The sequence below is a fragment of the Bos javanicus genome, chromosome 6 (genome assembly GCF_032452875.1).
Source record: "Bos javanicus breed banteng chromosome 6, ARS-OSU_banteng_1.0, whole genome shotgun sequence".
Taxonomy (NCBI): domain Eukaryota; kingdom Metazoa; phylum Chordata; class Mammalia; order Artiodactyla; family Bovidae; genus Bos; species Bos javanicus.
Window position 1 is genome coordinate 72120746 of NC_083873.1, and position 12470 is coordinate 72133215.

The 12470-nt window shown below is 36.1% G+C and overlaps 1 protein-coding gene and 1 pseudogene across 5 annotated transcripts in view; one reads left to right on the forward strand and one right to left on the reverse strand.

Annotated features, from left to right (window-relative positions):
- The window catches only part of PAICS (phosphoribosylaminoimidazole carboxylase and phosphoribosylaminoimidazolesuccinocarboxamide synthase), a 47369-nt gene extending 36228 nt beyond the window's left edge, over window positions 1-11141 (forward strand). For all 5 annotated transcript variants that reach the window (XM_061420243.1, XM_061420244.1, XM_061420246.1 and 2 more), the window contains 7 exons: window positions 1230-1408; window positions 2518-2697; window positions 2796-2909; window positions 4341-4424; window positions 5279-5459; window positions 6670-6828; window positions 8216-11141. In XM_061420243.1, coding sequence (XP_061276227.1) covers window positions 1230-1408; window positions 2518-2697; window positions 2796-2909; window positions 4341-4424; window positions 5279-5459; window positions 6670-6828; window positions 8216-8382 — 1064 coding nt within the window. In that variant the 3' untranslated portion in view covers window positions 8383-11141. The remainder of the gene's footprint in view (window positions 1-1229; window positions 1409-2517; window positions 2698-2795; window positions 2910-4340; window positions 4425-5278; window positions 5460-6669; window positions 6829-8215) is intronic.
- A 1266-nt stretch (window positions 11142-12407) lies between these two features.
- On the reverse strand, window positions 12408-12468 carry LOC133250134 (U6 spliceosomal RNA; annotated as a pseudogene).
- Between the last annotated feature and the right edge of the window lie 2 nt (window positions 12469-12470).

Here is a 12470-nt window from a genome sequence, read left to right on the forward strand (position 1 = left end):
GTCTATGAATTTGCCTACTTTAGGTATCTCCTGTAAGTAGAATTACAGTTTTAACCTTTACTTAACTTAGCATAATGTTTTCAGGAATCATCCATGTTGTAGCATGTATCAGAAAGTCCTTCTTCTTGTAACTGAGTAGTAATTCATTGTGTGTAAACTACATTTCGTCTGTCCACTCCACTTATCTCTTGTTGGATACTCTGGTCCTTTCCTCCCTTCTGGTTCCTGTTAATAGCCAAAACATTGTGAGCATACTGAACACTGGTGTTCACATACCTGTTTTGAGTCCCTGCTTTCAGTCCTTTTGTGTACATATGGAATTGCTGCAACATAGAGCGTATCATATATTGTAACTGTTATTAGAGAAGTTATTTTCTAAGGCCACCACATAAAGTAGCCCCAGTCCCAAACATCACAAGGCAGCCTTTTATCTTAGTTTCCTAGTAACAGTTTGAGAAACAGAGAAGAGAGGAGGGACAAATATTTTCTTTGATTGGCCACTGCGTTCCTGCCAGATTCGTCACTGCGTTCCTGCTGGTAATCTGTTGAATGCCTTTTTCAAGGATTATTTGCTTTAAATATTAAGAGAAAAATGCTGTCCAAAATTTAGGGCTGTATCTGATTGTGATAAATTAGTATTTTACAAGGCCCATATAATACTGGACCAATGAATGTGACAGTCCTGCCACCAGATCTGATTTAGAGATAATTTAGTGCCATTTAGGTACTTACATGCCTTGTGCAGTTAGGTGCACAGTGGTAGAGAAGACACTCAAATATTTTTTGAAAGAATGAATGAAGAGACACTGGAGCTCAGATTTTTAGAATCAGTATATAATTTGCCTTGCAATGTAAAATGAAATATTCCTGAATATTTTGATAGGCAGTAGAAAGCCATAATAAAATTTTTTTTCCTACTTCTGCCTGTTTTTAAAAAAATATGTTTATTTTTGATAGTGCCATTTAAGGGTAATGTGTTTGGCTATGCAGGGTTTTTTTTTTTTTAATTGGAGGATAATTGCTTTACAATATTGTGTTGGTTTCTGCCATGTATCAACATGACTCAGCCATTGGTATTGGTATGCCCCTCTCTCTTGAACCTCCCTCCCACATCCCTACACAGAGTTTTTGTTTTGTTTTTTATAAAGGGTAGAGTTTTATTATGCCTCAGATCTAACTTTTTAAATATAATTTTAATGCTTTTTTTTCTTTTTGTCATCAATATGTAGGTATCAAAACTGCTTTCACCAAAAAATGTGGGGAGACAGCTTTCATTGCACCTAAGTGTGAAATGATTCCAATTGAATGGGTTTGTAGAAGAATAGCAACTGGTTCTTTTCTCAAAAGAAATCCTGGTGTTAAGGAAGGATATAAGTTCTACCCACCTAAAGTGGAGATGTTTTTTAAGGTAATTATTTTATACCTCCCTGTCTTACTGTAACTGAGCAACAAGTTTATCACAGAGCCAAAAGATTTAAATACTCTTTAAGCTTTGTTTTTTCTATTTAAGTTTTTGATACTAAAATTATCATTCCAGAAATATTTGTGGTGAATGTACACTTCAGTTAGTAATGATAATTCAAAAATTTAGGAGAAAATGTCTTTGAAAATCTATTTACCTTACATTGGAACAAGACGATGAATAAAAAGAACACATTGAAATTAGCAGTTATTAGGAAGAAGAGAAAAGGAACAATTCAGTAAATTTTAAAATCTACTGTTGAAGACTAATATGAGGGATCTTTTTATAGTCTAATACAGAAAATTATTGTTAATGTGTCTTATAAGCAGAATCATACATCAAAAGATGTAGGAGTCAACAGTTATGAATTTGTATTGGTTTTCTTTACTGAAACTGCTTTTATTTTTTCATGCTTTTAAGCATATTTCTTCTATTTCAGAAGCAGTGTCATTGTGCATCAGTGAATGCACAGTTTAAAGCATTTGTCTTATGATTATAATTATACAAATCAAGAATCCATAAAAGAAAAACTTCATGTACAGTTGGGACACTACTTAAAATGAAAGTATTTTTTTTTTTTTCCAATCTCTTTATATTGTATGAAGTCTCTTGAATTATCGAGTAACGTTCTTGAAGACTTATAGTCTTGTATAAATTCTTACCAAAAGTAAGGTCAAGGGATTATGAAAGTTGCTTTCTGGAAGGATTTTGTTCGAGTAGAATGTGTTTTGGTCTTCTTACCATCTCTGTTGACTGATTAAGAAAAAATAAAAATCATAAACTTCTATTTAAATTATTTATATAGATAAAACAAATTCTTTAAAAGTACTTTATGACTTAGAATAAGTTACTCCAAAATATTGAATTTTAAAGTAGCTATTGAAAATAGAAAAGTTTAAAATGAATGTTGTGAGTTAAAGAGTATTTTAAACAAAAATTAAATCTTTAATGAAAATGAATGTTTCTGAGAAATTCATCATGCTCAGTTTATCTGAAAATTTCAAATATTTTGTATTTATATTTAAGTTACTTGTACTCCTATACTTTTTTCTCAGGATGATGCCAATAATGATCCACAGTGGTCTGAGGAACAGCTAATTGCTGCAAATTTTTGCTTTGCTGGACTTGTTATAGGACAAACTGAAGTGGATATCATGAGTCATGCTACGCAGGCTATTTTTGAAATACTGGAGAAATCCTGGTTGCCCCAGAACTGTACACTAGTTGATATGAAGGTACAACTAAAATGGAGATTTGAAAGTAAAGATTATAACTGAGAAATGTCTTTAGTAGTGTAGTTTTGAAAAACTCTTTGTTGATATGCTGTTTCTAGATTGAATTTGGTGTTGATGTAATCACCAGAGAAATTGTTCTTGCTGATGTTATTGATAATGATTCCTGGAGACTCTGGCCATCAGGAGACCGAAGCCAGCAAAAAGACAAACAGGTAGGTTATACTTCAAGCTTGCTTTAATCCTTTGCAAGATCAGGCTGGGATAAAAGAGAAAGGGAAGATGGGAGGAAAAGGAAGGCAGTTATTGTTTCTGATGACATGAGCCCAAGTTGTTGATTGCTATTTATTTTTAAAGATAAATATCTTCTATGTATCATATATCCTGGAGAAAAGGATAGAAATAATACTTTACATTTATGAAGCAGATTTCTCATTTATTATCTCACACAGAGCAGATATTACCCTTTTTTGATTAATTAAAAACTAAGGCTCTAAGGTGATAGATATCTTCACAATTAACAAAAGTAAGTGACAGGGCTTGTCTGATAAGTGGCCTGACCTGAGGTGACCTCTAAAAATGGTTTGCTATTCACTTGACCCAGAGAACTCTACAAAATCTTGCAAATCAGGGGGTTCAAATCTTCATGTTAAGAACACTCATGAAAATGCCCAGGGTATGCATATCTGAAAAGCCACCAGTCTGAAAGATGTCCCTTTATGGAAGCTATCTGTGTCATCCATCGTTACAGTGGTGGAGTTGGTAGGTGTGCCGAGGCCAAACAGTGGGGCTGGATGCAGGGTCAGTGGCCCAAAAAGAGTGCTGAATTTTTAGTGCACGTGCTCAAAAATGCGAGGGTAATGCTGAACTTAAGAGCTTAGATGTGGGTTCTCTGGTCACTGAGCACATGCAAGTGAGCACAGCGGTCAGATCATCCCGTGTATGAGCGCTCCCTGCCACACTGAGATGATCCTTCCTGAAAAAGAACAGATTGTTCCTAAACCAGAAGAGGATCTTGCACCGAAGAAACAAAGACTTAAGACCTGGGAATAATTGCTGCCCGCCTCCCCAAAAAAATGCGAGTAAAAGTTCTTAAAAACGAGCAAGTGGCAGATGTGGAACTCTATCCCAGGTCTTAAAGATCTTACCAAGCTCTAATTCTGTTTTTTCCTATGAAAAAACAAAATTAGGGCAAGATCTTCTCTATACTTAATATGTAAGAACTGTCAGGGCAGCTAATTATAATTGCTCGTGTAGGAAACAGTTATCTTTGAAACTGCAAGAATTCATCACTATCTGAACTTTCTCTAGACTAATTCAAGAAATGAGTTTGTAGGCTCAGATATATTTTTCAGATACATCTTTTGCTATGCAAACTTCATAATCTGTACCCTGAACTCAGAAACCAAGTCATTTCAGATAGGAAGAATATTACTAGTAGAATACTTTACCCAATCTCCTTTTCAGTCAGTAAATTCTGACTCTCCGAACTGACTTGGGTGTGGGAATTGGGTGTGAGGTCACGAGTCTCTATAATGGTGGCTCAGATCAACCCTCTCTGCTTGCCGGATGTAGTTGCTGGGTGTTTGGGGTTGGGGGTCTCATGCATGTCTGGTATTTATATTCTAAGCTTTCTTATTTTCTAGTCGTATCGTGATCTCAAGGAAGTAACTCCTGAAGGGCTACAGATGGTGAAGAAAAATTTTGAGTGGGTTGCAGAAAGAGTAGAGGTAAGCCTTTCATTGTCTTATGTATTTTTCTCCAAGAAAATTTTGCTTCAGAAAGAAGCAAAAATGAGAAGGTGCAGTGCTTTTCTTTTTTCCAGTGACTTTTAAAGAAAGGAGCACTTAAAAAAATGTCCCAGCTGAACTATCCTCACTGGGACACTGGAACCCGCTGCAGTGAAACTGGCCAGTCTGCTTCCTCCAAATACTATTGGGAAACCTGGAATCCTTTCCTCCTTGCCCCCTGCAGGGGAACCTTATATTTCCTACTCACCTTTCTGTTGCTACTCGGAGTCCCTAGCAAGAGTATAGAATTGGAACTCCATGTGACATTAAAATGTCACTTTAAAGTTTATGTTTTTATTATTGCTATAATTCCATGGAAAATGAATGGGGTTTATGGTTATCCAAGGATGATAACTACTTTTTAGAACATCATTTCCATGGGAACGTGCGTTTTGAATTCCACACAACTAGTTTACAAAGATTTATAACATGACTTCTATCTTGGCTGATTATGCCTTAAAACATGTTAAACAGAATGTACTAAAAATCTTCGATGAACTATTTTACAGCTTCCTGAATATTAATTTTTTATTATAATAGTAAACAATTTATCTGATTAAAAATCAGATGTTTTTAATCAGGTGTTAATTAGGAAGGCCACTTTCTTTTATATAGAGAGGTTATTTTGAAAAATAAATCCTCTCATTTTGTTCTGCTTGTCTTAAATTTGGTTTCTTAAGGAAATACTGTGTCAGGTTGTAATTTTACTGTAAACTGTTCTTACAGTACTCATTCCCATATTGATCCATTTTTATCTTTGCCTTCTTTTGCATATTCATGTTTTTCTTTTCCAGTTGCTTCTGAAACCAGAAAGTCAGTGCAGGGTTATAGTATTGATGGGCTCAACCTCCGATCTTAATCACTGTGAAAAAATTAAGAAGGCTTGTGGAAATTTTGGCATTCCATGCGAACTTAGGGTCACCTCTGCCCATAAAGGACCAGATGAAACTCTGAGGATTAAAGCTGAGTATGAAGGTAAATGTTGAATAAATAGAGCACTTCAGGAAGTTCTCCTGATTCTGCCCCAAAATTTTATGTTTAGACTAATAATGCTGAAAAATAATTTTCCACATTTCCAAGGGAAAAAATTTTAAACTTTCAAGGTGTTTGCCTCCAGAATTTTTAAGGTACTCTAGGAGCTTATAGAAGAATGAATCGGAGAGAAAAAATTGAAAATGCAAGCATGGGAGGAAAATGAAGACTAGAATTAGTCCTTACCTAATCCCCTCAAGCACTGTTTCTAGTACCCTGTAACAGAAAATAGACCCCACATCAATTACAGAAGAAAGGGCTGAGGTTGAAGCCGCAGGTCCTCTCAGATATCTAATGGTCGGCCTTTCCTGGGAGACAGTCAAACATGAAAGAACGATTTCAGAATTTAGTATATAAAAGAAATGTCTTGATGGGATTGCATCTAAAATAAGGAGCCCTATAGACTGGAATGATTCTCAACTGGAGAAAATATTGGTTGTATATTCCTTCTAAAGGTAGTTGCTATATAGGAGTATAGTTATTGAATTTTTAAGAGCTTTTTTGGGGGGTGGATGGAGGTCAGACCTCTACGATAAGCTAATAAAAACCAGATCTCTTCCTCTCCAGAAAAATGCAAACATAAAGTTTTGGGTTCCAAGTAGATTGCTGTAGGGAACAGAAATAACTTATGAATTTATGAAAGAATAAGATGTTTATGAGATGTGATAAAAAATTTATTGAAGGGTCTTAAATATTTGGGTACTCTATTATTGAATTCAATTCTTCAAGAAGTGTCACTCAGCCTCTAGTCTCTATTAACTGTGCATCTCCCATACCCTGCTGGTTGAAGGACAGCAAGATAGATGCTGGTTCAGGTGGTGTCATTCTTTGCTTCAGTGAGCCAAAGCACCAATAGTAGAAGGGACCTTTGAACGTTTTCTGTCTCATACCCGTGTTTTAAGACCTCCTTAATGCTACAGATCTCAAAGATCATCAAAACTATTCTTGCTGCTTCATTACTTGACATCCAGTAAGTGGCAGGATGAACCTTGTATTTTGAATATGTTTAATAATAGTGTCTTAATATAGTGCTTTATCTAGAGACTACTGTTAAAGGAACTCAGGCAGTTACTACACAGGGACCCCTTTTTTAAAAATTATCTTGAAATCTCTTTTGAGTGCTTAGTGTAATTATAACTTGTCATTTACCTAGGAGATGGAATTCCTACTGTATTTGTGGCAGTGGCAGGCAGAAGCAATGGTTTAGGACCGGTGTTGTCTGGTAACACTGCATATCCAGTTATCAGCTGTCCTCCTCTCACTCCAGACTGGGGAGCTCAGGATGTGTGGTCTTCTCTTCGATTACCCAGTGGTAAGATAACTGAATCTTCTAAAAGCTTTTATTCACAAGCTTCAAATACACACAATGGTAGAGAGAATAACATAATGAAATTTTATATACCTGTTACCCAGCTTCAGAAATTCACATCTTGTTGCATTTGTAGCCCTCTCCTGCTGCATTATATAAAGCAGATCTGAGAGATGATGGCATTTTATACTTAATACTTATTTTCTAAGTGATAAAGACTAATTTTAAAATCATAACCATGATACCACATTCATATCTGTCCTCTGATATGTCCCCATAGGGACTGACTTTTCTTAATTTGGCTGATATTAGTTATATAGTAAGTAGTGGATCGGTATAAATTGAGTTATTAATACAAATTAAATATCCTTGTGATTTATATTTTATTCTTATTGGGGATCATGAGAATCAAAGAGCCTGATGAATTCCAAGGGTATTTAGGGAAATTGGAGCTTTTGGATCTATAACCTATCTAGTCCTTGACTCTAATGACATAATAGTCCCACCTGAAGAAACTGAAGAACTTACTTGGTTACCAAGGAGAGAAGGGGGTTATGGGATGAATTGGGAGGTTAGGATTGACATATACACACTACTATGTATAAAATAGATAACTAGTGAGAACCTACTATATAGCACAGGAAACTCTGCTCAGTGATCTGTGGTGACCTAAATGGGAGGGAAATCTAAACAAGTAGATACATGTGTATGTATGACTGATTGACTCTGCTGTACAGCAGAAACTTACAGTACGTTGCAAAGCAACTATACTCAAAAAAAAAAAAAGGCCACCATGGCTTTAGCTGAAGAAACCAAAACTCTGCCTGAGCAATGTGTGGCCCCCTAAGAAGTTACTTACTCTACTGTCTTATAGATCTGTTGAATTAGTATTGAATGTATAATCTAATATTTCTTATTTTCTGGATTTGACTTTTATCACTTAAGAATGATTCAAGTGCAAAGACAAAAGGAATAGCTAGAAAATGACCAAAATAACATACCTCAAGTTTGTCTAAGAACGGATGATTCTACCCAATTAACCTCATGCCTTATTTTATTTTGTTTCTGTTGGCCTTTTACCAGGGAGTTAAAGGGATAGTATATATGGGAAGAACTTTGCAAAAGGTAAATTTCTTTGCAAGTAGATTCAATGAGAAGAATGATAGTTGTATATAAAATACCTGTTCCTGGCTGATGAATATTTATCACTTTTTCACTCCAGATAGTAAAGATGGAAACTCTATCCACAGATCCTACTTTAGAAAAGGATAATATAGTAGCTTTATTGTCTGTGGCTGTTGTGGCTTCTGAGAATATAGAATAGTTTGCTAGGTGGTATTTTCATTTTATTAATTTACAGCTCAATTTTCCATCTTTTCTGAACCAATAGGTCTTGGCTGTTCAACCATCCTTTCTCCAGAAGGATCAGCTCAGTTTGCTGCTCAGATATTTGGATTAAATAACCATTTGATCTGGGCCCGACTGCGAGCAAGTGTATTAAACACATGGATTTCCTTGAAGCAGGCTGACAAGAAAATTAGAGAGGCCAGTTTATAAGAAAGAACATCACTGCATTTTTTTAAGGAGGAAAACTATAATATTCTGGTATAGCTGCCGCCCAAAAAAAATCAAGATGAAAAGATTTTAAATCATTGAGAGAAAAATAAAATTTGTAAGTGAATAAATGCTTTTCTCAATTCATGGATTAGTAAAATGTGTACATATTTATTAATGTCTCTTTGTAAGGAGTGAAATTACTATACATTCAAAATTAATCTCTTACCCACATATGATCATTATTAGCTAGACAGTATAATTAATTATATTTACTAAATGCTAATAATGTCCTATTACAGAGCTCTAAAATTATTACTTGACTTTCTACATCTCAGCCCATAAGTTTTAGAAATGTAAAATGGTTGTATTTTAGGGTGGTTAAGCACAATATAGGCCTTTTTCACAGTATGATCTTAACAAAATTCTAAGGGCATGGTTTTTTATTTGCAGTCACTATGTCAGAAAATGATGTTGTATTTAGCTATAGATAGAGATGAAGTTTGGGTTTGACATTGCCTTTTTTTGACAAAAGCCAAGATTGTTGCTAGGGCTAAGAAAGACAAGATGAAGGGGCACTGAGGACGCCATATAGAGAACTTCTGAGAACTTAACTGTTAAGGCAGTTTCCAGTGGGAAAAAAAGTAATTACCTTTGCCATTGCAAATGAAAGATTTAGTAAATCTTACTTGGCTCTGTAGGTCATAAAATTCTTTTCATTCTAATATATATTATAGTCAGACTAACAATTCCCAGCTTACCATCATTTTCAGAAATTGGAATCTCCCAGTTAATGACCATAACTAGTTCTTTCTTGTTAATAGTATTAAGCCTGGGCAGTATACCCAGCAAAATGTACCTCTAAAGGAGCAGTTATTACTGAGAAATATTACAGTTCATCATGAGTCTATAAACCATATTTGGAAGTCAGTATTACATTATGCAGCCTAGGAATTTTACAGATCGTTTAAAGTTTTATCCAAGTGTCCACACAGCCCTTAAGCTTGCATGTAAAAATTTATAAATGTTCACTTTGAAAAGAGGGCAGTTTTTACCAATTAATCTGTGTCCCTCCCTCCCTTCCCACCCACACCACCCCCCAACCCCCAATGCTGAGTCTCCGCTACAGATGAAATCCTGAAAACTTTTGCCACTGGCCTATACTGTCTGTGCTTTTTCACCTTCCTGTCAACTGTTAACAAGCTAGCATCTTATCACTTTAACTTGTTCTCTTTAGGGTATAATTGACCTGATTATTCCTTTTCTTGGGCTAGACACCAAATACTCTTTCACTTAATTATTGGTATTTCCTGTTCACTCCATTGTTTACAAATAGTGCTAGAATAATCATCTTTATAGTGAATGTCTATGGACTTGTATTTTCAGCTATTTCCCTCTGAATGCTCCAAACTTAACCCATCTTCCAAGCCTATAGCTGGCTATACTCACTGTCCCAAATCAGAAGCTTGATTTTATCCTTGATAGTTTTCTCTGGGAGAAGGAAATGGCAACCCACTCCAGTGTTTTTGCCTGGAGAATCCCAGGGACGGGGGAGCCTGATGGGCTGCCGTCTGTGGGGTCGCACAGAGTCAGACATGGCTGAAGCGACTTAGCAGCAGCAGCAGTTTTCTCTGACCTTTTGATTTTTAACTCATCACCAAGTCTTGAATTTACCATTTATCCATCCTCAAAAAATATAAAAATCTCAAGCAAGGGTCAAATTCTGTTACTAGCCTGGTCTAGATCTTCATTCTCAACCTGACCTTTTCAAAGACTGTCCAAGGACTTAGAACATAAACTCTTAAATAAGTTTCTTTTGCAACATAGACTCCTTTGAAAATAAGAACGCTGCTGATCCTCTGTCTAGAAAATTGCACAGAATTTCTCAGTATGTTCCATTGGTTCCTGGGTTCCCTTGAAATCTGTCCATAGTCTTGTAGGTTAAGAATCACTGATGTAACCTATCAAGGGAACTTGCTTTTCTCATAGTTTTCAGACTTAGAATGTCGTGTCATTAAAATCGTGTTACTAGGGCTTCATCTTCACTGTCTCCATTAAACCTTCCCTAATAAACCTTCCTCTAGCAACAATGACTACAAGTACTTTCTCTGTTGGAGTGTAAGTTCCCAAAGAGGAGAAAATATAGTTTTACAGTTTGTTTATCTTATGCGCTGATGTGCTATGCCTAGCTGTCTGCTAGAAATGGGGGAAATTGTAAAAATCATGTCCTGCTTAGTTTTCTATCTTGTTAGATCACGTTAGATCACAAGAACAATTAAAAAGATTTGATCTTAACATCTTTGAACTTGGGTTTCTTAAGGTCTCTAAATACAGTTGTTATAGTTGTTGGCTGCTATTTCAGCTCTTCTGTCCCCACCTAGCAAAAGCTCTGTTTTTGTGCAGTACATAAAAATGTCAAACATTGAGACTGGTGGGTAGGACTGACCTTTATTAATGGTCATAATAATTTTCACTATTAGTTTCCTAATAGAGTACATATATCCTCAGTAGTATAGTTCATCAGTGCTAGAGTAAATACTTGTTTAAAAGTATTTTAACTGTGTTCTAAAAAGTAACTTACACAAACCTACCTGGTTTGCCACCTTTGGATGTTTATACTTTGTGGGCTTGTAGTTAAAAAGAGGAAGAAAAATTGTGTCCAAATAACTCACTAGTTTATATCATAAAGCCACACTTAAAATTGCTTTGCTTTAATGCCTTCTGAAATGTAAACAGTGCAGCCAAATAAAAGACAAAGATAAGCTCTTGTGTGAAGATTTATTCATTTATCCACGCGTGAAATACATGTTTTGCCTGATTTTATTCTAGGTCCTAGGAAAGTAACAACAGAGACAAGGCCTTCACGCTCACAAATTTTACATTTTATTTGGGATAACCATAAAAGATAAAGCGGATAGGTTCGAGGAAGTATAAGTGCACATGAAGAATGACCAAGGTGAGAGGACAGTGATTGGGTATGAGGAATGTTTTTGAGGCAAGCAGGGCAGGATGTAAAGAGCAAGCCATGCAAAGATACGGGGAAATAGTTTCCCAGACTAAGGGAACAGAAAGTAAAATAGCTTTGCCTTTTTGAGGACCTGCAAACATGCTAATACTGGCTTTCCTCAGAAAGCCAATGAAAACTTACTTTCAGTGGAGCTTTTCTCACAACTTCAAACATTTGGGGAAGAGTTGTTAACCTAGCATGGTGATACAGTAAAGACAGCAGTGGCCATGAGCTGGACATAGTTTCAGTTCACAAGGAACTCAGATCAGGGGAGAAATAAGCAAAAAGTCATTCAGTTAAAAAGTTGAGTACCAACTATATGCCAGGATGTGGGCTAGATACTAGGGATGCTACAGTAAACAAGGCAAATAACAGTCCATCTGGAGAGAGGCCTTAAACAGTGAGCAGTGCTCAGAGAACTCCATTAGAGCCTGTAATGAGGAAACTTGCATAGTCTGCGAAAACAAAAGAGGTAACTTTTAACCTAGGACCAGATAAGATAAAAAACAGAAATAATGAGGGATGAAAAAGAATGAGTTAGATTGCTGGCAAAGACGGGGCAGGGCAGCGGCAGGAATTGGTAGAATCCGGACAAGAAATGAGTCCAGACCAGGCGTTCAATAAAATGTTCAGTCATTCTCATCAAGAGTACCTAACAAGGACTTCCCTGGTGATCCAGTGACAAAGACTCGGTCCTCCCAATGCAGGGGGCTGGGTTTGATCCTGGTCAGGGAAGTAGATCGCAAAAACAGCGGACCCCTACCCCGCCCCAACTAAGACCTGCCACAGGTCTTACATGAATAAACAAAATTTTGTTTATATGAATAAATGTTTAAAAAATAAATATTAAAATATTCAATAGTATCCTGTCCTGACATTCAAACACGTCTTAAAAAACCTTGACCCCCTACCCGATGTCTACTTGAGTGCTTACCATGCCAGAAGGCATGAAGTATCGTTTATCTCTGGAACAATTACATATATATATATGTATATATATATATATATATATATTTTTTTTTTTTTTATGGAACGCTTCACGAATTTGCGTGTCATCCTTGCGCAGGGGCCATGCTAATCTGAA